At 34.2% G+C, this 26,589-nt stretch overlaps 1 protein-coding gene across 5 annotated transcripts in view; it reads right to left on the bottom strand.

Moving 5' to 3' along the window:
* LOC149784828 (MOB kinase activator 2-like) overlaps nucleotides 1-26,589 on the bottom strand; it is a 135,395-nt gene that overhangs the window by 17,861 nt on the left and 90,945 nt on the right. For 4 of the 5 annotated variants that reach the window (XM_089978390.1, XM_089978387.1, XM_089978389.1 and 1 more), the window contains exons 2-4: nucleotides 22,241-22,407; nucleotides 17,202-17,298; nucleotides 3,676-3,800 (exon numbers count right to left, since the gene is read on the bottom strand). In XM_089978390.1, the coding sequence (XP_089834516.1) occupies nucleotides 3,676-3,800; nucleotides 17,202-17,298; nucleotides 22,241-22,407 (389 nt within the window). Of the gene's footprint in view, nucleotides 1-3,675; nucleotides 3,801-17,201; nucleotides 17,299-22,240; nucleotides 22,408-26,050; nucleotides 26,313-26,589 lie in introns of those variants that run through there. The other variant, XM_089978386.1, reaches the window with a different exon arrangement.

The raw sequence follows: 26,589 nt of genomic DNA, 5'->3' as shown, positions 1-26,589 counted from the left end.
AAACAGAATGCATATTAATGTCTCTAAAACAAAATGTATGACAATGGGAATGAGGCAACACCTATAGACTAACATGGATTTACTTCTAACTCAAAATAATTCGGATGTGTCAATTGTCAAAAATAAAATACTTCTTGTTATCTGCATTGATCAACATCTCTGCTGGAGTACACATATCGATCACCTATGTGCAATGGTAGTCAAAAGAATAACTCTTAAAATTGCTGTCAAAATTTCTACCTCCCCAGTCACCTGAACTTTACTTTTTTGGATATATACTACCACTGATAGACTATGGCTGTACCATATGGGGAAACACGTCCAATTATAATCTATCCAGAATTGATAAACTTCAGAAAAAGGCCACCCAAAAAATACTGAAACTACCTATAATGACTTCCGCTAATGTTTTGTTTTCAGATCTGCAATGGCTACCCATACAAAAACATATTCTATATTTTAGAGGAATCATGAAATACTTGTCCATAAATGATCTTTCTCCTGATTACATCACCAACCTAATTTAACCTGGATTCAGATTTACGTTCTTCATAAGTACTGACATGTTTGGTTTTAGATTTATAGGCAAATAAATCTATTTAACTATTCATAAAACATGTTCACTTTTGGCTGTTATGAGACTTGCTATATTAAGTCTGGTGTTAACACTATTAGCTCCAGATTTGTTTGTTCGCATGTAAACTAAGCGAGGACGGAAGAGCAGCTGAAAATCAGTTTATCAAGTTTTTCACAACACAATAAAGTATTCAGATTTGCAACAGAGAAATTCCAGCAGTATGAAATTTATACATACACAAATATGCCTGATGTGTCCTTAAATAACTTTGCTGTTTATTTGCATTGAATTCAGACACCTTCTGATCTGGGACAAAATTACTCAATAATTTACTTTGGTGTGCATATTTTCAATGGAATTATTATGCATTTACTTTCATGCATGCCATGAGATAAGCTGGTGAGTACAAGGTGTTGATACTCTAACTATTCAAGCTATACATTAAACATGTATATATACATGTATGCACCAATGTGTGGTTCTCTTAATAAAGTAAAATATTACTGTATATTTTATGTATATTTGATTTAATTTACATTTTATTTAACTGAATTGTTTGTTTGTAAGTTTTACATGTTTTATTCCATTACTTGCTACTGTACTTTTATCTTTTATTTTTGACGTAAACAACTTTATAGAAACTTTGTATCTAATGCTGACCTAGTTCCTGACCTTGATTCAGAACCAGTAAGAGTTGTAGTAAACATTTTTTAAAAATATTCTTTCTCAGAGTAAAATTCATAAAGTGGAATCAAGGCCATATCTGGCCTACGTGTCAAATAACATATATCAATTAGGTTTTTTCCGAAGACTGACCCACATCCAGCCATCTGTTTTGCATTGTAGCTAGATTTATTATTGATGTTTTGAGAAACATAGTCATTAGTGCCTTAACACTTGAGAAGTTAAAGTGTTTTATTTTGTGACCAGTTTTGGGCTAATTATTATGTTTAATTTAATTTATTTGGATTACAAGTGTGTTTTCCCTGGAAATACTAGTGCTCTAAATTAATGCTTGGACAAGGACAATTATCAAAATTTACACAGAATTCAAACACTGGAAAATATTATTTTCTGTGATTCAACAAAGAACTGTTGACACATCAGTACGACGCTGACCACAGCATACATCGTCACCTTCTGTTTTGGATTTCACTGGGATTTGAAGTCAGTTTCATTAGGACTTTTTATTACTAGGACTTCTATTTTTTATTTCTTGGATTATATTTGGATTTGATTCATAGAACCGTTAAGTTCTTTTTCTCATTTTTACCTTGTTTTTCTAGAGATAATACATTATTTGTTAAATTTTACAAAGCTTGTTGTCTTCACTTTTTTCTTGTTATGTTTTGTAAGAGCCTAAACATGTAACAATATACACAACCTGTTTTCACTGTTTGTGTATTTCTCATTTAATATGCACTGACCTAAGATGTTAACTGCCAATGAAATACATAGTTTTGTGCCCAAATTACCCCACCTCACCACATTTCTTCGGTGTGTGCATCATTGTCTTCAGTAAACTTGTTTGCACAGTTACATTTTGTAGGCCCCGATCATCATGTTATAGCAGGGTTAGACAACACATGCTACTCATAGCGACTAAATGAACATAGCAAGCGATAAACCATTCATGTAACGATGTCTATTTTATGCAATGAATCTCAATTTTAAGTACTGAGTGTCAATTGTAAATAATGAATATCCACTGTACGTAATGAATGCCATTTTAAGTAATGAATGTCCACTGTATGTAATGAATGTCAATTTTTGAGTTTATACCTGGTATTGTTGTACATGTACATGTTTCTATCAATCAGCAAAGACAATTATGATTCCCAAATGGCTGAATGATCAAAGACAATTTGTGTGATCAATTCTTTCTGTTATCACCCTAACCTCTGAATGGATCAGCCTCTCTTGTCTAGACTATATGGCTTACCTACGTTTGAATCATAGATAAAGGTCAGTCAGACAGACTGCCTAATCAATTAAGTTCCATGCTACTAATTACACATAATACCTGTCAGTCATCAAGACTGATAAAACATTGAACACATTTAGTGAACTGAAGGCCCATCAATATTAAAGCTGTTTACCCTTTTTTTAAATACAAAAAACATTAGATACAAATATATTTCAGAATTTTATTTTGATGAGATACGACATATAAGCTGGTTTTACAATGAGCTTCAAAGATATAACATGGCAGTAAAATTAATATCTCCTACATTTGTTTTGATGAACTGAGTTGAAAATGTTCTCATCTGAGATTTTATCGACTCAATTTACTGTAAAGGATAAACTGTCTAATTTAGAATGTTTTTTATTAACGTAATTTATGGCTTTACCTTCATTTTGTTGCAAGTATTGTATCATTTGAGGCATTCCTAAACTAACCTTTCTTTTTGAGAATACTCTGTGTGTGTGTGTGTGATTTGAATTTTTCATGTAGCTTTAACAATTTTTCACTCATATCGCTATGATGTTACAGTGTGGCAGTTTATTGTGATGTCTAGCACTGAGGCATCATGCCGCAGACATGTAGCATGATGTCCCACCCAGTCACATTATCCTGACACCAGGCCGACCAGTCCTATCACTAACCTCTTAATGCTGCGCGCCAAGTGAGACAGCTGTCAGCATCATTTTAATAAGTCTTTGGTATGACTTGGCCAGGGATCGAACCCATGACCTCCCACATCTGAGGTGGACACTCTAATGCTAGGCTACTGAAGCAGCCTTGAGAATACTGGACAATCTTATCCAAGAAAGCATGAAAGTTGTATTATTTTGCAGTAAATCTGGCTCTGAATTCTTAAAAGACCAGAACCTCAAGCACAAGAAACCCAGAAATCTTCTAAGCGTATCTATGTCATTGAAATGTAATCCTCCAGTTGAGGAAATAAAATTAAGAGGTCCTGAAAGTTATGATCTAACTTTAAAGGTCAAGTAAAATTACGTGTTGTTGAAAGGTCAGCATTCTGAGCCTAAGCACAAGACTTGTACTTGAATACATCTGGTACAGTCTTATCTAAAACAGTTAATAAAACTTACAAAAATGACAACACTCTGTTAATGATACAGTTATAACTTACCAAACTTCGTAGGAAATACAGTGTCATCTGAGACAGTCTTCTGTATGAAAGACGTTACATAGTCAACATACTGAGGTGCTGTATACTTGACCTTCTTTCCCTTTTCATCATACCACCAAAATTGCCTGAAAATGTAAACAAAAGTATGTATGTATGTATGTATATGACATCAGCATAATAATATTCGTAAGATGCCGATTAAAAGAAAAACTGTAAAACAAATAATCGTACAAAAACATTAGGAAGATAAATCCCTCCAACAAAATTTAAGTTTGAAGTACTACTAAATAAAAGATAAAAATGTTGAAATTTTGTACAATGAATATAAAATAAAGAAGAAAGGTAACAAGAGTACAATGAATGACACATTATATGCCTGTCCAGTTTTTAACAGCCCTCTATGTATGTGAGGTGAAATTTTGTTCAAAACCACTTTCATTCTTTCAGTGACTTTGACCTCTGACTCCAAAATCAATAGCCTTCTTCAAGCCAGGTGTCAGTCATTGACAAAGTTTGGTAACCATAGATAACAGAGAACAAGTTAAAACCTGGAACTTGGCAACAGACATATAATTTCTCACCCATGCAACAGAAAAATCTAGCTGTTTTGCTGAACTTACTTTTCTTATCTCAGTCTAGTTATCTCAGACTAGTCGTCTCAGTCAAGGTGTTTACGCACTCAGAACTACGTTTAAAAATAGAAACCCTGGTTGTCTTCTGCTGTACCTGACGTAGTTGTCCTAAAATCAATCAACAACAACAACAACAAATATATAACAAAAACGAAGTAACTTAAGGTCAATCCATCTTTGAGAACACACAATACAAAAACATTTTGAGAGAGACACACATGCATAAGATATCGAGCTTTTTGGCAATATGCTAGTTCGTTCCACACAGCATGGTCAATTTTATCCTATATGCAGGCCTAGCTCAGTACATTTTCAGGTCAGTGTCATTAAATGTAGCTAAAGCTACCTAACTAGCTTTAAATATTTTGTGTGAAACAAATTATATACTGTTGGCTACATTTAATGACGCTGACCTGAAAATTGACTGTGCTACAGATTGGATAAAATTCTCAATGATGTGTGAAATGAGCTATGACAGAAAACACCGATCCATGCACACAGACTATAGACCTATACACTTCATAGCCTCCCAACTCTCTTAACAACTGGGGAAAACTTAGAAACAGCCAGAATTGTGTTATGTCAAACATGCTTTTTTTCTAAATTTGTTAAGCATCTACATTGTGCCCCATTTGAACCAAAAATATACCCTAACCCTAACCCTAAACCAGATCACGCCTACAGAAGGATCAGGGCTGAATGAGTTAAGGCTGCAAACTTGGGCTGGTATGGGTGAGGTAAATGAACCTGTCACCCCTGGATTACAAGTCAGTCCATACCAGTTACAGCAGCTCCAAAAGGACTGAATCTAAATGATTTACTGCACCAAGATATGTTCTAAATTGACACGAATTCACTATATAAGCAAATGCTATAATAATAATAATAATAATAATATTATTATTATTATTATTATTATTATTATTATTGATACAAATAATGACTTTATTTAAAGAAATTCATTTGGTCAACTAATCAATCTTCCATGAGGCCTGCTACAATTACATTTGTGTGTGTGTGTAAATGTATGTATGTATGTATGTATGTATGTATGTATGTATGTATGTATGTGTGTGTGTGTGTGTGTGTGTATATATATATATATATATATATATATATATATATATATATATACACATACACACACACATATGTATATGGTTTGTGCGCTGTAGTTTAACGAAAAATGTATACGCGTGGTATACCATTGATACAGCGTATATGTATTATACATATATTTTATTTATATCACATACAAATACACATATTTGCACTTTGAATGGAGTTACGATATGATCCGGGTAACTATGTATTGACTGAGTGAATGAACTCCTCACATTCCTGCGAGTGTGTCCAATACAAAATATAGTTCTACAATTTTTCTTGTTGTTCACAATCACATATGCAAATTGATAAGCTGATTGTCTTCTTTTCGAGTTTCTATTTTTATTCACATTTATTAAATCAATATAAGACACACTCATGATACATGAAATATGATTTTTATGAAGAAAGCAGAGCACTACAAACACGGTTAGCTTCTTGTACAATGAACCTGAACTGTCAGGCATTCAAGTACTGGCGTACGGAAATTAGCATGGAATAGAAACTAAGCGATTGTTGTTGTTGTTGTTGTTGTTGTGGGGTTTAACGCCATTTTTCAGCACGATAGGCTATACATGGCGGCCAGTATTAATGGTGGAGGAAGAACCCGGAAAACCCCGGAAAGAACCACCGACCCACGAGAAGCTACTGGCAAGCTTTCTCACATGCCCACATTGGCTGAATCTTAGACTCGAACCGCCGCAGACAGAGGTGAGATGGCAGTGATCCGTAACGAAGAGCGCTTTAGACCACTCGGCCACTCGGGGCCCCTGAAACTAAGCGAAATGACAAACCAACAAGAGGTTAATTAAAACATTTTAATATTTTGACAGTTCATCTAAGTCATTGTTCTGCTTTAATTAACATTTCTAAAGACTATAAAATTCTCTCTTTTCTCCCTTGGATGGTTTGACTAAACTTTACCATCATTCATAGGTCTAGAGACAATGTAGTATGACACAAGCGAAAATTCCCAACGCTTGTATTTTCATAGATTTTTGCCCATATCTAGGTACGATAATCCAGAGAGAGGGGTGGGTGGGCAGGGTGACCATTTGGACATTTTTGTATTTAATAATTAATAATTGATTTTTAGAACATTATAATAGGTTTTAGAAACAACAACAACAAAGCATTAAATATGCTACAGTATGTGTGCCTCATAACCGACAAATTTAACATACAGGCCAAGTATCAACTAGCTATTGCAACTATGTATCATTCATATTATGAACACTGTAGATAGATCCCAAGGAAAGCGTAAACATACAGTTACGATGAACCAGATTACAGTAGGTTACTTGGTACAAGTTCAGTTTTATTGTTTTTGTCCAGCGTAATATTTTTCTCTCTCCCTCCAGATTTTTGCTTATTTTGTCTCTTATGCATGAGAGGGGAGAGGGGAATAGAAAAAAGAAAGGATTCTGATAAAATTGTGTACCATTTTAATTTCATTTAGAAACCAGGGACTATTAATACCTTATATCGTTATTTTCACATGTCATTTATGATTAATGAATGAGTAGAAATTCATCATTGATCTATAGGCTTCCAGTTGAAAGAATGTTTATATATTCGTTTTATTGCGCCATGGGTGGATCACAATTTGATATACTAATAGTATTGGTATATCAATTTGCTTTATACCAACACTTTCTTTTTAAAGATGAGGTGTCTTTAGATTAATACTATTAAAATCTAGATAATTTATCTACTGCTACAATAAAATATGCATAAGGCTTTAAGGATGAGTATATACAGGAGTCAAGCAAAGATTAGAAGTGAACATGTGTAAAACATGTGAGGACATGATATTACAATGTTTTAGGAATAGTAGTACACGTATTTCTATTTTTATTTTCCAAATCACAGCAAAATCAAATTTCTTTACAAAGCTTGCAGCTGATGATTCATTGATGACATTCACTATCTGTCTTGAAAATAATCCTTTTACTGTGCACTTACCTTTTAGCATTTAAATTAAGGTGTGTCCATGTTATGTCATCTAATACATCAATACATGGAAGGGGTAAATATTTCCAACAAATGTGGTTAATAGAATGTGAATCAGAAGTGCACCACCAAATACATCAATTATGGTACAGTGTGTATTGAATGCAACAACTCGGTATAAAATAAACAGTGTGATCTTTTTTTACATTGAGAGAGGGGTATACATTTTGTGGTACAAAAATGACATTTTTATTAAAACTTTATTTCATGTCTGACTCTTATCTTCTGCACTCCTAATTCATTCTGTAAACCAATGGTATCTGAAAGTTGTGGCTTGTAGTGACCATAAAATCCACCAAAATGGTGCTCCATGAAAACAGTGAATTTACAACAATATGAACAAAATATAAAATGTAGAAATAATCATGAATTAAATGCAACTTTATCTTTCCATAGTAATAACAGCCGTAAAAGATATTTACTGACATTTATACAAAGGTCTAGTGTAATTTATGGCTGCTCATACAATCGCAAGGTATAGACAGATTTGTGGTTGATGTTGATGCCGTGAAATACTATCAATACAACTTTAAAGAAAACACCTGAAATAACTATTACAATTACAATTTAATCTTGCTAATCCAAGGTCTATTTATCTGACAATCAGTTTAAAAAAAGTCATTATAATTTGGAATAATTTCTTCAACATCATACACAGACTGAATATGAATCACAAATACCTCTCTCTGATGCTTTGTGATTGCAGCAATTTCATTGTGTTGAACAAAATTACATTATTTTTTTTTTACTGGTCATTCACGTCTTTCTGGCATTAAAGTTCACAAAGCTTTTACTTTTGCAACACAGTAGCAGTAACCTCTCCTCCCCATGAATTAATGAGTAGAATTCAATATGAATTGTAGGGCCTCATGGTATTATAATAAAAACACAAAGAGTATCATTGTATCATCAGTATTCATTTGGGAAGGTCATAAGGGTCAACAGCTACCCTTAATCACCTGCTTACTCTTTACCAAAATGAATTCTTGAGTATAATGATGAATCCTAGGGCCTTCCTGTCATAAAACTTTAAAAACAATCTTATCCTAGGGCTTTCCTGTCATAAAACTTTAAAACAGTCTTATCCTAGGGCCTCTTGTCACAAAACTTTAAAAACAATCTTAGTAATAAATGTTACACCAAACTATAATCTGTTACTCAACTAACCTGGACACTAATCAGATAGCACTTATTAAGATATGTTGTCAAACAAGGTTTATGACAGAGGGACCAGGTAAAATTTGTTTCATAACGAATCAGGTTAAGTTGTTATGATCTCAAATATCTTGCAGTTACCATATCTTCTGAACTCACATGTAAGACAAGTCCAACTTCCAAACTACACAGACCCAGATATGCTGGCACATTAAGGGCCAGCAGACCTGGGTCTTTGCAGTTTATTAGGAGTAATCAGTGAAACAAACAACATAGATCCTGATCGGCAGGTGCATTATGCCTCAGCAGATCAGGATCTTTGTTGTTTGCAGTTTCACTTGACTTAAAAGCAAGTATATAATCAATTAATAGCCATGATTCAGAACTATTTATATTACTGCATAGTGTTCATCTTGGATTATTCTGCTACTTCCTGATACATTTCCAATACCTACGAAGGGAAGGGCAATTGCTGTTAATATAGGATGTGACTAACAGACATAGGAAAGAAACATTCATTCATACCATATTTACCGCATATGTTGGGACACCATATTTGTTGGGACACCATAAATTAATTTTAAAAGTAATTTTTTTGTGCACTGTATGTTCTGGGACACATCGTTTTTTCGAGTCGTAAGTTGTGGGACACCTTTTAAATCATTCGAAAATTACATGTCAGAAATTGCAATCCAACTGAAATTTTATTTTTTAAATATAAAACTGTACTTGAGATAAAACTCTTTAATCCACTGCAGCAGCATCTCATCAACACAACCCTTCTCCTGCACACGTACAGTCTATTATTTTGGTACATGAATACTTTTTTAACTTTCTCATACCGTGAAAAATTATTGGAGGCAACACACCACCTGAAGTGGAAACTGCAAGAACAAAAGAAGATTTTTTTCAAATCTGCACTAGTCTTGCTAATTCTCACACTTTTGATGCCCATCTTATCGTCAGTCCATCCAGGAATGCGATCAAAGTACACTAGAGTTTCATCCATGTTAATGATCATATTGTCGGCGAAATGATCTGTTTCTCTTCTGGCCATCACGAATTCATCACGTGATTTTATTTTCTCTAAATCTTCTGGATGATGCTGGGTCATCGATGTTCGCGCACGAAGCACTATATTGTGCAACTTTAAAAACTGTTCCATTGTTTTACTTTATGTCAAACTTTTTGTGAATACTGTTGAAAAGGAACCAAAGTTAGCTTCCATTTCTCGGCCGTCTTTGTATATTCAAAGCTAAAAATATAAATCGGCACACTTAAAAGAATCCAGTAGTCGGCATCTGAGGTCAGCTTGCTTTGCAATAAAATAACCTTTGTATTGATATCCTTTAAAAAAATTCGGCTTCCGAGTCCAAAGTCGGCTTCCAACGTCTGCTTGCTTTGTAATAAAAATAACCTTTGTCTTTGATGTCCTGTTGGCAAGTTCAAAGAAGTTTACTCCTGGCTGCCAGTTGTGTTTATTTACCACCAGGGCTTATATGTGCTTGGCATCTTTAGTAATAATTAATACAAAGGTGCACTGATGTCTGCGGGTAAATATTAATGATACTTATGTAACCTGCGCTGGCGAAAAGATTGTCACTTGCACTCAAGTGAATGTGTTTTAAAATAATGATTTTTATTTGCGAGATACTGGCATACAGTATAGTTCTCTTCTGGCCTCAACAAATTCATCACATGATTTTATTTTCTCCAAATATTCTGGGTGACGCTGGGTCATCGACATCTGTGCACAAAGCACTATATTGTGTCACTTTAAAATTTGTTCCATTGTTTCTATTTATTTTCAAAATTCCCGTGAATACAGTTGAAAAGGAACCCAAGTATGCTTCCATATCTTGGCCGTCTTTGTATATTAAAAAAGAAAAAATCGGCTCACTTCACAGAATCCATAGTCAACTTCCAATGTCAGCTTGCTTTGCAATAAAATAACCTTTGTATTGATATCTTTACAAAATAAAGTAACCAGGGTCGTCTTCTGAGATCGCCTGCTTTGTAATAAAAATCTTTTGTCTTTGATGTCCTGTCGGTAGGTTCAAAGAAGGAGTTAACTGCTTGCTGCCAGTCATGTTTATTCACCACCAGGGCTTATATGTGCTTGGTATAGTAAGGATAATTATGTAACCCTAGCTGGTGAAAAGACTGTCACTTGCACTCAAGTGAATGTGTTTTCAAATGATGATTTTTTTTGGCGAGATATTGTCATACAGTAGACCTGGATATAATTCAATCTTGATTATTTTGCACCCAACACCATGTCATGCGTGAATGGCATCTTCAAGATATCAGCTGACTATTTCCCTCTTGTATGCGATTTTGTTGGCTCCAGTTTTCAGTTGGATAACATGTTCAAACCTTTGAGCACAACCACACACAATTGTTTCTTAGTGTTCATGTCAATGAACAACATGGTGTGTGGTATCGGACATAATTGATACACGCTACAGTATGGAAGCCTATGCTACTTATACGGATTTCGTAGAAATATTTTATTCTTTAATGCTCATGTTGAAAAAAAGGAATAAATGATAACACAAGGTTAGTTTCTTTCTTTTTATTATCAATTAAGCGTTTTATTTATCTATTTTATTGCGACATGCAGTTGGGGGGGGAGGGGAGCACAAATGCAATACAAATTTATTTTGTTTCTTAAGTCTTGGGACATATGACCAAAGTGAAAAATATGTTTCACCATAAGTTCTGGGACAGGAAAAAAAATAATTATTTTATCGTGTCCCGACATATGCGGTAAATATGGTATATGCCACATGTATTTAGATATGTAGGAAAGGCTAATAATACAGAAATCAACAAAGTGAAGCTGTCTCTTCTCTTCATGAAAACTGGAAAGACTTGCCTGCAATCCAACTGTTAATTAGAAACACTAATTAACAAGTCCGGCTAATACATTATGAAAAGCATTGACTGGTATCTTCCCAGAATCGGCTAAAAAGTTAATATTGTTGGTGTGAACAATACTGATTTGAGTGTATGATGTGTAAAACAAAACTGTATGAATATACAAGAATAAAGGAAAACTTCACTTGACTAACTGTAAGAAACTGATTCAAAAATCCTTCACAAATTTACTTTTAATTTCTAAAATAACCCACTAATACTCATTTTTTTAAAACTGATGTAAAGAAATTAAAATCAAAGAATCTCATATTAGAATTTAGCACAACAAAATATTATGAGACTTTTATGACTTCACCATCCACATGGAATATAACACACTACATTGTACAGCAAAGTAGGGTATCAATATTTTGTGTTAGTCCTAGTAAATTTGCTGATAATGCATTATCTACCAGGAAGTTACAGTTTGGTGAAGGGCCAAATATAAAATTGGACCAAGTGTCTGCACATTTGGTATATCACTTGCATCATTTAAAAGTCCCTGTGAACAAAACCAAACCCAAAACTGATCTATCTGAAAAAAGTAGTTCATGATGAGATTTATATATTTATAAAAAAAAGCTCTATATTTTTCTCTACTGCATTAAGGGAGATCAATATTCAACTTATTATCTGCATGTTTTAAGACAAACCCATAATGAATAGTTACTTAGATGGCCTGTATACCCACTAATATGAAGTCTAGAAAACCAACAAAGTCTACACACTGAAGGTAAACAATAAATGGCCTTGTCAATAGTGGAGACAAACAGCTGTTGATTGCAGAGCTGCTGGTGTCACAATGCTATACAAAAAAAAGCATGATCACTTACAATTCTGCCTGGAAACCAGATTGTTTTTATTTTAACAAATCGCTTACCCAGAACGCTTAAACTGAGGAAAGTCTCAACATAACAATTATATTCCTAGTGATCCAAATCCAATATATTTCTATTTTTTAACATCTTACTATCTGTAAAAATCTCGGAGAAAAAAAATAAGTGGAAAAATGTTTTTAACTCATTCAGCCCCAGCACTGTTATCAGTATCTCTGCTGCTATGCCTCAGAAGCACTAAGCTGTGCCTAGCTGCTTGTGCCCCAGAGTTTTAACCTGTTTGAAAAATTTTGAAAACTTCATGCACATGCATTCACTTTTACCGTAATTTCTCTTCTTATAACCAATCAAAATCCATGAAATTTTCACCAATTATTCAAAATGAATTTGTCTACACAGTATTTTTTCCCCTATTTGTCCAAGTCTTTCACAACTTATTTATACACTATTTACAAAATAATGTGCAATGTTTATCCGCAAGAACTCTATCATCATCACTGTCAGCATCCTCATCTTCTGACGATTCAATCTCAGGAACTTCTATGTATGAATCTAAATCTTGCAAAATATCCAGCTGCCGAGCATATCTTTCCTCAGCTTGCTCACTATTTTCGAGATCAAACCTGAGAAACTCCTCATTTTTGCTCTCATCAAAAATCACTCTTATGTCACCATCATTTAAGATTTTTCATGAATAGAACACGTGTAGTGAAACTGCTCTCAAACAGTAACCCTTGGCTTTCCACAAACGAAAGTAAAATCATTTCTGATTGGTTTAATAGTTGTTTAGTTCCTGGAAAAAGCTCATTTGTAACCAATCAGAGACATTGTATGTAACACACATTCATCACGACTGGATACGGGATCGGTCACTGAATGCAGAAACCGGATCACACCTACAGACGAGATCTGGGCCGAATGAATTAAGTGGTGTATTCACTATTTTACTATGATGTCATCACTGGCATTAAACCAATCAAAAACTGCTGACTCATTTAGGTTGATGACGGATCTGACAAAGTTTTGCAAGCTAAGGATTAACAACTGTTTCATAAAAGCCAGTACAAAACAGAAATGTGTTCATAAAATATGAATACCCTGCCATCCCCACTTTGCATGACTCTGCAATCAAACAGGTCATTAGAAAATGTCTTTATGCAAAACTTTGCCAAGCTGTGAAGGACAGATGCACGAAAGAAAGGATTTATGGACAAGAAAAAGACACTAAGCCTATTCCACATGGCACAAAAAGTGCAGTGACCTTAAATTTATAATGCATTAGTAAATGACATTATCAAGAATTATCCTGACCATAATTGACTACAAGTGTTGGGAGTGGTTTTATGGTATATTTCAAGTTTAATCCAAAGTGAACAGATACTTGTGATTTGTTTACAAAATAGAAGACAATCTTAACAAGCGACAAGAGCAATATATCAATGATCTTTCTCTTTATTTTTCAGAATGCTACTAAAATTTCAAGAAGCTGTTATTTGCTTATGAAAATTAGGGAGAAGGGGTTGTTATTATAACAGTAAAGCCACATTATGAGTCATGTAGAGCTTACAGACTGTATCACAGAGTGACAATTTAAAACAATCAGATACAATGCAGTATGAAAGCATCCACCAAGATGGGCTTCAGTTACCATCTCACCTTCAATAGCAACATTTACTGGCTGCATAACTGAATATAGCTGACAATGACAGATGTTTATAACTGTGTTTTTTGTTTTCTTTGTACTATCATATAGTTTTCCTGGTGTGAATACATTAGTTCTCTGATGCCAAAAGGCCTAGTTTTAAATGGAGACTAACAATTAGGGGCATGAGGGAATTTCATAAATGAATGTGGTTGCATAAAATCCACACTAACATAGTCAGTTAAGTCTAACCCTGCTGGCTTTGTTCCAATGAATGTATTGTATCCATAACTAGTCCTCTGGGATAATATACTGATTTTTGAAGCTCAAGGAAATTAATCAAATCTGATGCATATATTTTTCACGTATACAGCAACAGTGCAAAAATTTAGTACACAAAAATTATTGAAGCACTCTGAGGAATGAAGACTCCAATAAAAACACGTACATCCCAAAAATTATCACCAGCGAGATGTACTGGTACAATGTCAATAGAAATGAAAGGGAGTTGCAGTAATTTAGTTTATAATGGAGTACTTGGATAAAGCCAACAAGGTGTGGTCCTGCAATAATTATACTGTGACATTTCTTTTTGAACATTTGAATAACCACAACTGTAAAAATTGGTACCTTAGAATTTATTGCAATTAATATAATGCAACTAATAGAGTAAAGACAGGTTTAAAGAAAATATTTCTCCTTTAAAGAAATGAAAGTCTGAAAGATTGGAAATCAGGGGCCATAACTTCATTAAATGATGACACAGCAGGCCGAGGTCCCATCCATACAAAGCTACATGCCAGATTGATTAAAATCAAATAATTCCCAGTAAATTAAGTTACTTTGTACTAAGTAAATTGTTGATGGACAAATGGATGGACAGATGGCTATTATACTTACTATAGAGCTCTGCCTAGTTTGTCAATCAGGGCCCCAAAAAGAGACCTAAGTGGGCCTGATATTATTCATCTGACTGAGCAGTTGACAATTTCACTAAGCAGGTTTATTTAGTATTGCAATAACACAGCCCTGAATAAACAATTTTACTTGTTTTATTAGTATGATTAAATTCTTTCCAAAGATACTGGTATAAAAATATAAGTAATATAAGTAAATCTCACCTTAAATCCAACACATCAAAGATCTTGATGATATAAACACATTTACCAAATTTTTATCAAATTAAATACCAAATATAGTCTCAAGAACAGTAACCAGCTCTGCCAGTTGAATGCAACATTGTTTTATTGATATGCACATTTCTCATTTAATGCTGAAATTATCTAAGACCATAATGACATAACAATAAATAATGTTTACCAAGACAGTAAAATCCTATTGAAATTCAGTTTTCAAGTAGTAACAAGTTTGGCCAATCAGATTTAAGATCTATTCATTAGTATACATGGATATCAGTCATAACAGCATTCATCCATTATTTGGATGACATAGGTTTTTTTACCATGTTGGATCAAAATTCTACCCAGAAATGATCTCAATAAGGATTTTAAAAAACTGTCAATCATATGCAAGATCACATTCCTAATTATTAAATTCATCTAACATGTTGACTGCATTAGCCAAGTTACCAAATTTAATCAAAAGTGGACCAGAAATATGATCTCCAGAATGGTAACAAGCTCAGCCAATCTGATGCATTATAAACTCATTATAATCCTAATTGTAAAACTCCAACATCGTGAATATATTAGCCAATTTACTAACATTAAAAAAAATTGCTAAACATGTACACAGTAAACAATAACCGAAACAAGACTGTTTATTCAAACCAATCAAAAACTTAACCTTTAACTCAATATGCACATTAGGCTTACAGCTGACAACTATCTGTATGTAAGCCATTGACATTGTGCATGTTGTAACTCGGCTTGTGATTGTTTCATTTGCCATCTTCTACCTCTAATTATGATAAAATTCTTTGCTGAATATGTATGACAATTTAGATAAAGCATACTTAAGGTTGTCGTGATAGTGTTTCATACTGGTACATATATGTACACTGATAATGCAACTGCATGTGCCTGGACATGAGTATCAGTTAACACCAAATGTACTACTGGAAGAAATAAAAAACGATGAATTTCATAAATTTCGCAGCCCAGCAATTGATGTAAGAGTACCCACTATAATAACATAAACAAGGTGTGAGTGCTCCCTATAACAACATGGTTAGTCAAAATGGTAGGGCAAGTTGGGACTTCACATGCTGGATTTATGGTGGAAACCATCCCTGTCAACAATATGTAAATGATCTTAAATCTAGGGTACACATTGCAGCAAACTTCTCCATGCATATGATCCAATTATCATGCGATATTGAATGGGACTGGAAAGCTTTCATGGGTGTCTGTTAAGATATCTGGATCTTTAATGCACCCAATCCAGCTACAGAAAATTATGTCCCCACTTCAGAACATCTTGAAGCATGGCTCATTGCTTTCAGAAATGACCTGCTGCTTCTCATATTAATATTCAGATAGTTTTTGTGCTACTGACAAAAATATTTGTGTTCATTTAAATGGTTAATGATTCTGTAAACATTTTTGGGCAAAGTCATTTACATATGTAAACATTGCAGCCTTATAAACTTAACAAGTCTGATCAAGTTTGGATCAGAAATATGGCGTAAGAGTGGTAATAATAGTTCAGCCAATCAGCTGCAAGATCAACATGTTAGTATTTTTGGATCTCACTTCCAAGTATGACCAAAATTGGGTCTGAAATGTGGCCTTTGAAAGTGGTAGTAAGCAAATGTTGACATGACAACAACAGGATACCTTACAATCACTTTCCTTCACAGCCAGGTGAATTAAATAAGGATTTTGAAGATTAAACATTTAAAAGGTACATGTTCACTAGATGACTGAATTATGTCAAAGGGTTCCTAAACTGTGCTGGTTGTATCAAATGTGTAAGCAGATGAATAGACAGATAGGCTGATGGAAAAGGTGTTTACTGTAATGTACCCTCATCTCAATGTGGGAGTCAATGGTATTTATTGTAATGCTCCCTCATATCCATGTGGGAGTCAAGGGTGTTTATTGTAATGCACCCTCATATCCATGTGGGAGTCAAAGGTGTTTATTGTAATGCTCCCTCATATCCATGTGGGAGTCAAAGGTGTTTACTGTAATGCTCCCTCATCTCAATGTGGGAGCCCTAATTATTATCAATTAACAGCATTAAAATTTATCTGCTACTTACACATTCCCTGGGCCTGTCATTGATGAACATACATCTGCTGTACAGAATTCTGAGACGACACCATACATTAAATTTACATGGTTAAAAAAAGATATGGCTGAAAAAGAGAGGAAAAAAAGATTTAGTGCTTGAGTCCTAATACAGTAGCCATTACACTATAAACAGAAATAACCAACTTTAAAAAAGTCATCAATTAAATGTACTGTTCTGTAATACACAAGATGTCTGCTTGAGGGCCATAATAGACAGCAGATTAGCACCATTTTCATACAAGATCAACTAGACATTACAAGAAGTCTTTAACTTAAACCACATGTTGATATAACCATCCATTTATTAGGACTAGAGAAAACAAGATTGTCAAGATGGCTGCTGTGTGGAGGCCATAATGAATGGCTATTTGGCACAATTCTGAATTATGACCAACCGGACATCATTAAGAAGTTGTCAGGTGAAACCCCCCATGTCAATGACATTCTGCTCAGGAGGAGTTGTGATAACAAGATTTTTTAAGATGGCTGTCATGGTGGCTATACTGGATGTCAGAATGGCACTAGTTTCATCTTGACATCATAAAAAGTCTTGTTGTTAAAACTCCATGTTGATATGACCATCCATGTTGGAGGAGTAGTAATAGCAAGGTTTTCAAGGTTACTGCCACAGTGAATCTAACATCAGCATCATTTTCATTTAAGATCAATTAAAAACAATAATAAGTCTTACAGTGAAAACCTAATGATGATATGACCATCCATTCAGTGAAAACCCAATGATATGACCATCCATTCAGTGAAAACCCAATGATGATATGACCATCCATACAGTGAAAACCCAATGATATGACCATCCATTCAGTGAAAACCCAATGATGATATGACCATCCATTCAGTGAAAACCCAATGACGATATGACCATCCATTCATCAGTAGCAAGAATAAGATTTTCAAGAAGATTGCCATGGTGACCATATTGGACATCAGATCTGCATTATTTTTATTTAGGATTAACATGGAGTAGCAATAACAAGATTTGCAAGATGGCTGCTGTGATGGCCATATTGGTTGTTATTATGGGATGAATGTGTGTGTGTGTAAAGTTTCATGGCATTCCTTCATGTAGTTCAGGAGTAGTGACAACAAACTTGTGCTAATATAAGGATGTCGGACAACGGGCGACTGACGACAGACAAAACTAACCATCCCATAAGCTTTCCTGGCCTTCGACCAGCTGAGCTAAAAATGGTTGCCTGACATTACATTTTAGCTGTCCCAGGCTCATGGGCAAGACAATGTTCAACTATGGTTCTTTTCTTGCACAAAAAATGTATATATTGATTTTTAGATAATAACATGTTTTGATTTTTAGATAATAACATGTTCAAATTTACTATCATAGCATACTCAACAAATTTCATTTAAATCTGAAACAACTTAAAACAAATTAGGTGGGTAACAAAAGTCATCAACAATGAATCCTGTCATTAAAAGACACTAAATGAAATGCAAATATTTGTCCAGTATAGTCAGGTTTCCTTTCCATAAAGGTTAAAATAATCAAAATAGGAAAAGGGAACTTTGAATGTTGTCTTTTGGAGTATTATAGGTGTCATATATATATGTAGGTGTCTACTAAGGTAGATCTCACTGTAGAAATGTTATGAAATACTTCAGCTGCCACTAGTTTTCCTCCAATTCAAGGTCTATTTATCAGAATTTTGTACGTTCACCTGAATAATAGAGATAATATGACATCAATGAAAGCAGCAAAGTAAAAATAATTGTTCCCCCAAAAGGCCCAACAAGAAAACACTTAATTCAAGTTAATACCAATTAGTGAAATGTGTGCCCCTTGCAATCATGCCGTATCTTCATTGTGGTTCAGTGTAGCAAATTTAGTTGTTTTCATACCAAACAGAAAAAGTGAAGTCCCATCTGTGCTTCAATAAGATAATGAAACCTACACCACTGGAAACCTCCGTATAAAGGACACAATAATCTTCATGAATCAATTTATTTCATTTTCTGCTGCTACATAAGGATACCTGAGCATAAAGGATACTTTATTGTATTCCCTCTCAATATGCACATAAATTTCACTGTATATTCAACAAAATGCAAATGGCACAAGACACACTAATATTGTGAATTTCCCCAGTAATGAGCTTGAACATCATGTACCTCTGAGTTCTGGTACATGTTGTCCTTTCTAGCCATCAAGTATACCAGGGTATACATGGTTAAAGATGGTACATGATATCTTCTCTAGCCATCAAGTATACCAGGGTATACATGGTTAAAGATGGTACATGTTGTCCTTTCTAGCCATCAAGTATACCAGGGTATACATGGTTAAAAATGGTACATGATCTCCTTTCTAGCCATCAAGTATACCAGGGTATACATGGTAAAAGATGGTACATGATATCCTTTCTAGCCATCGAGTATACCAGGGTATACATGGTTAAAGATGGTACATGATATCTTCTCTAGCCATCAAGTATACCAGGGTATACATGGTTAAAAATGGTACATGTTGTCCTTTCTAGTCATCAAGTATACCAGGGTATACATGGTTAAAAATGGTACATGTTGTCCTTTCTAGCCATCAAGTATACCAGGGTATACATGGTTAAAGATGGTACATGATGTCCTTTCTAGTCATCAAGTATACCAGGGTATACATGGTTAAAAATGGTACATGTTGTCCTTTCTAGCCATCAAGTATACCAGGGTATACATGGTTAAAAATGGTACATGATATCCTTTCTAGCCATCAAGTATACCAGGGTATACATGGTTAAAAATGGTACATGTTGTCCTTTCTAGTCATCAAGTATACCAGGGCATACATGGTTAAAGATGGTACATGTTGTCCTTTCTAGCCATCAAGTATACCAGGGTATACATGGTTAAAAATGGTACATGATATCCTTTCTAGCCATCAAGTATACCAGGGTATACATGGTTAAAAATGGTACACGATATCCTTTCTAGCCATCAAGTATACCAGGGTATACATGGTTAAAAATGGTACATGTTGTCCTTTCTAGCCATCAAGTATACCAGGGTATACATGGTTAAAAATGGTACATGATATCCTTTCTAGCCATCAAGTATACCAGGGTATACATGGTTAAAAATGGTACATGTTGTCCTTTCTAGCCATCAAGTATACCAGGGAATACATGGTTAAAAATGGTACATGTTGTCCTTTGTAGCCATCAAGTATACCAGGGTATACATGGTTAAAAATGGTACACGATATCCTCTCTAGTCATTATATATGTATGTTTAATTTTTACTCATTTTTTTCTGTTGACTTTACATTGTCAGAATCGTTCAGTATTTTGTGATAATGAACATCTTAATGCTGCATGACACATGCGTCTAAAACTAGTATAGTGTATTAGAAACTACTTTGTAAACAAAACATGTGCGCTCATGTAATAGACGTTTTAGGTTTTAGTTTATTAGATTTGTTTGTGAATGAACTAAAGAAGCTGTTGTCTTTTGAAAGTAGAGATGATAAAGTGAACAATGTGGACGCATTTACTCAGTCAGAAATAAAACTTTCAAAGAAGCAAATGAATGAATGTGATATCTGCAAAATGTCTACAACAATCGTGAGAGGTGTAGTATTGAAAATACCATTCTGATCATTTAAACAGATATTTAGGAGAAATGTTCATAACTTTTCGCAAATGGAATGGTTCAGACTATGAGCCGTGCTCTCTGTGGTATATAAAAATAGCATAGAAAAGAAAAATGAGGCCAAGGGCTATTGCTCATTTATTAAAGACGTACCATTTTAATAGTCAAAGTACTAAATTCGAGTGTACAAAATGCAACTGACAAGATCTGGTAGAAAAGTAACAGCCTCAAAGCCAATAAGCGAAGACAATGAAGAATTCTTATTCTGGCTGGCTAAATGGATTGTCACACATCAGCTCTTGCAATTTTCTGCATTAACTTTTTTGATACAATGTTTCGGATTTTGGCTAGTGATAGATGCCATACAAGTCATAACATAGTTGGGGTCCCTACAAAAAGCATGCAAGTGACAAGACATAAACATATATTTTTTAGCTGGTGATAAGAATGGCAAACAATATACTTTAATTTTTGCATGTTGAATTTCCTCAAAATGTATTTTCGTAGTTCTACAAATCTGAATTACATGAGCTATCATGGATTCTAAAACTTGATTACACACCACGAAATCATACTGTAATTTCAACTACATTCCAACTGCAATAACATTCTTCTTACTGCACTTGAATGGAATGAACTGATATTCCAAAGTATGCACAATTGATCTGAAAAAACTTGTTCATATTTTCCCATACAAATGTAGTAATCTATAAGTACCCTTGGGTAAAGTTTCAGCAAAATATTTTTCAAAAGAAATCTGACACCGCTGTAACTACTTCATAAAAATCCATCTGACTCCTATGATTTGCGACAAACAGCAAGTGAAAGAGACAGACTGACAAATATAGAGAGAGAGATACTGGTGAAACCTGTTATAACGTGATGCTTGGGGTCCAAAGAATAACACTGCGATATAAGCGGGATTGCGTTTAAAAAAAATTCTGAAAAACTTTCCCACAGAAAATGTGCACTGAAATATCAATGTCATTAGTTTTAACTAACCTCTTGATCATATATTGCTTGTTTTGTTTGCCGGGTTTCATCAGACATCAAATATAATTCAGTTCTGAATTGTATACATGCCAATATGGCTGAAATGGTGCACGGTGAAGTTAAGGCAACAATAAACGCAGTGCCGGGATTAAAAATCTGCTAGAGATACGAATAATCAGCTTTTCTTAGAGTATGTATTTAGGATGTTACAAACAGAGGTCACCTTAAATTAAAAAATGGGAGCCACACTGCCATCGCGTTATAAGCAGAATTTCATTAACAAATTGCGTTATAATGGATTTTACCTATATTTAAGAAAGTATTCAAATTAGAACATTTCATGAAAACAAGTCTAACATAATTCATATCATAAAAATACATACAAACATCACTTACTATGTGTTGCTAACCACTCATTATGATCTAAACATGGTGGCAATGAAACAAGTTTGTAAAAATCTGCATCAACAATTTTTTGGCATAAGCACTGTTCATCCATATACTCTCTACATTCTTCCTGTACTGGGGGTGTGGGGGAGTCCTTATCCTTCCTTCTTCCCTTCCTGTGAATAAAAAGAAATCACAAATATATGAAAATAAGATATTTACTAGGAAATTATAATCCGGTGCATCTAAGAATCAGTGCAAACAACACAACAAAAACAACATCCCATTACGGAACAATGCTAACTTGATGGTGATAGGGTCATAATCTTTAAAACAATTAAAAAGCTGCCAACGTCAAATTCGTTGATGAAAAATGTACAACCCTATCAAAATTGTGATTGAACAAAGGAATTTTATACAAGTTGTACAAACTTCTGCAAAAAGTACAACTGACATGAGGGAAAAAAAGCATAAAAATGTGCAGGTACTATCTTGTATAAGAAAAGTTTGAGGCAATAAGCAAGGGACGGAATGACAAAACCGTAATATAAACATAAAACAATTCATGTATTGGCTAAAACTATGTATGGATGACAAAAATCACGTACATGCACCAGTAGGCTTACTAATATTGACAAAGTTAAACATTTAATTAATTTTAGGATATGAAGCATCATGCACCTTTTCATTTTAATTCCCAACCATGATAAACGATGTGAAAAGAAAAAAAAAAACACATTAACGTAACACGGGTAAATTGTGCTTGGTTTATTGATAACATCACTCTTTTAAGTACATAGTGTCTTATTTTGTTGGTTTGATTGCTTCTTGCACAACCTTGATAAAAACAGCATGAGTCATGGTGCATCCTGCTGACACAGTCTGTCTGTTTTCTTTCCAAGGATGACTTGAAAAGGGAAAACATCACTTAACCAGACACTCCTGACAAATACCAGTTATCCCTAAGGTCATCTGCTTGCTAAGTATTTACAGAGAGTTTTAAGATCCCAGTAAAAGTACAATTTTAAGCAGCAGCTGATTTTCAAAAGATGTCCTTTCATACATGCTGGCCTCCAAAACATGATGAAGTTCATTTGGCCACATATCAGTTTGTCTAAAGTTTTCACTTTCTTTACCTAAGGTTGTTACAGTAAATATCAGATTTAATACGATGGGCTATATGTATCTGTATATTTCCTTGTCAGCATGAAAATGAACTTCCCCAGCCAATAGGAAATAATGTTCAAAGCATGGAAAGTGCAGCAGAGGAACACACAATGCACCACTGAGATTCTTCAAGATCAAGCCTAGCTTTCATGACACTTCTTCAATTTTACTATGTATTGATAATTGACTTGCTATTTTGTCCCTCTGTACAATTACAGTATTAAGAACCTCAGCTTTAAAGTCCATATTTAAATGTTAATCCCAAAAGAGACAATTTACTTCAAAACATGTATCCTTTTGTAATTTATACAAAAGAAATCAGTATGCAAAAATTGGAGTTTTTACTCAAAAGTAAAAATGTTATGAAATCAGGACCTGACCTTGACCCAAACAGTAAGAGTGTGTGTGTGTGTGTGTGTGTGTGTGTGTGTGTAACAGCAACAAAGTTCAAAAATGGCCATGTGCTGCCAATTCAAAATAAAGTTCTAAAAATGTAACTTGACCCAAACAGATGGTGATCTGTTTCTCTTCTCTACTTCTGAGAACACTGTGCTATGAAAAATAAAGAGTTAGACATAAACCAGCTTTATGATTTCTAATCTCATTCCACATTAAGTAACTATTTAAGATATATAGGGTTTAAGGTCAGGTCAACAAAAATCTGGCTATATGTTGTTGTTGTTGTTGTTGTAGGGTTTAATGCCATTTATCAGCACACGATAGGCTATACATGGATGCCAGTATTAATGGTGGAGGAAGAACCCGGGAAAACCCCGGAAAGAACCACCGACCCTCGAGAAGCTACTGGCAAGCTTTCTCACATATCCACATTGGCTGAATCCAAGACTCGAACCTACACAGACAGAGGTGAGATGGCAGTGATCCGTAACGGAGAGCACTTTAGACCACTCGGCCACTCAGGCCTATACACACAGTGCCAATTGAAAGTTTGCTTCAAAAATTGCCACGAGACAAAAAATTGCAAAAGTACTTAAGATAAACCAAATAAAAACAAACATATACATGTACATGTACTGATAAAGGATGAAAAATTAAAAAAAGATAAAGACTTTAAAATCTTCAAAGGTAAATAAAATATAGAATGAAGGTAAAAACATAAGCTTTAAACACCAGGTATAGGCCAATTTGTTTTACAGAAACCACATTCTTTCAAAAAGAACATTTTTTCCTAATGTATACATGTAGGCATCGCATAAAAAAAACCACCTAAAGGATAATCACTCGTCAAAAACAGTAGTTTTAACTTTTTTAAAAATGATATTTTTACAGTTAAGAGGCTGAGCACTACATCACTGAAACAGGTAAAGTGACACAGTCAGTTTGTAAGTATTGGTAGGGATCAACTTGCCACTTTAGCAAATGCTGAATCTTTTACGTGCTTGAAATAAAGATTTTTGAACATCACAGACTCACTGCATACATCTAAATCCCTCAATCACAGTAGACCTTTGAGAGATACTGGTAAAACCCGTTACAACATGATGCTTGGGGTCCAAAGAACAACATAAAGATAAAAGCGGGATCACATTAACAAATTTTCTGAAAAACTTCCCCACAGAAAATGTGCGTTGAAATTTCAATGTCATCAGTTTTAACTAACCTCTTGATAATATATCGTTTGTTTTTTTTGCCGGGTTTCATCAGACATCACTTCACCGTGCACCATTTCAGCCACATTGGCATGTAACAATTCAAAACTGAAGTATATTTGATGTCTGATGAAGTATGTACAGGTCTTGTTAAGTGGTAAACATTTGCTATGCATCTTTAAGATCTTGAGTTGGATCTCTAGTATTCTCACATGCAAAGGTAAAAGAATGACCATCCATGATCAGTGGTTTACTCAAAGTACTCAATAATCATCCAACTAGATCATGACATTTCTACAAAAACATGCAGCCCATAATAGCAATTTGTTCCACAAGCAAAGTTCAACTAGGTTGAATAACTTGTGCAATATACAAGGTACAACAGAGCTTTCAATTCAAACTAGCAACAGACAATTTCAGATCAGACAAAATGATTTCTAACATGCAAGATACCTCATGCATGCATCTCAGTCATGATTTAACGTATTTGGGATCTTGATGGACATCAGACACAAGCTTACTTGCCTTATGGTAATGCCATTAAATAGCTGAGGTTATAAAAGGTTTTCAAAGTTTATCTAATTGTATTTTTTTGGGTTGAATATAATACACTAAAATGAGTTAATATGCAAAAGAAAAGAGGCCCAAGTGAGCCTAATACTGCTCATTTACAAAACTTAATAACTGACAATTCCAAGCTTATGAAGTACTGTAAAATTACATTCTACATAAACCATTTCCAAAATTGTATATCATGTAGATTTTTAAGTAATTAAACCACTGAGTTTCCTTTAGGGAGTCAGAGGAGAAAAAAATAAGCTCTGTTTATGATGTCATATGACAAAAGCAACCAAATATATAACATAAGCAAATAAGCCATGATGGTGATCTGCTTTGTCAAAGCCTTAGATCAGCAATATTTTTATTCTCTTTCATAAATTGTTCTTTCATTCTAACTTATATATATATATATATATATATATATATATATATATATATATATATATATATATATATATATGAACTTGTCTTTTATACCTACCAGAAGTTAAATATAAACAACATTCCAGTTGTCATGTTGATCATAGCAGGTTAAAATCCTCATGAAGTATAATAAAGTATAATAAAATGTGGTTCCTGTTGTCAAACTTCACCAACCAGAAATAAAATCAATAAATGATACTATTTTAAAATTTCTCTGCATGTGGTGCTGGGCAGCTGAAGCAAGAAATAAAATTAGTGAAATTCCAAGTGTATCATTTCCTATTAGTTGTTGTCCCCTGTTTGCCAGTGTCATGGAGCTGTTATAAAGAAACAACCCATCCCCAGTCAGAGCCTGACTAAATAACAGCTGATCTCAGCTGATTGGTTTGAGTAGTTGATAATACTTTATGATATAGGGATGTGTGTCAAGAGAAGGATATCTGATGTGTACACTAGTTTAAAAACACTTTAATTACATGTACCTATTTCCTCAACCAAACTGATCACAAGTATTCATAGGCATATTATACTCTTTCAAATCAACAATTTTGCTATTGTTTTCTTTTAAAATATTCCTAAAAACATTGAAAATTTCAG

This window comes from Sinohyriopsis cumingii, chromosome 13 (genome assembly GCF_028554795.1).
Source record: "Sinohyriopsis cumingii isolate HCF-2022 chromosome 13, ASM2855479v2, whole genome shotgun sequence".
In the NCBI taxonomy this organism is placed as follows: domain Eukaryota; kingdom Metazoa; phylum Mollusca; class Bivalvia; order Unionida; family Unionidae; genus Sinohyriopsis; species Sinohyriopsis cumingii.
The sequence above is the reverse complement of the archived record's forward strand: the minus strand, read 5'-3'. Positions and strand labels throughout refer to the sequence as shown.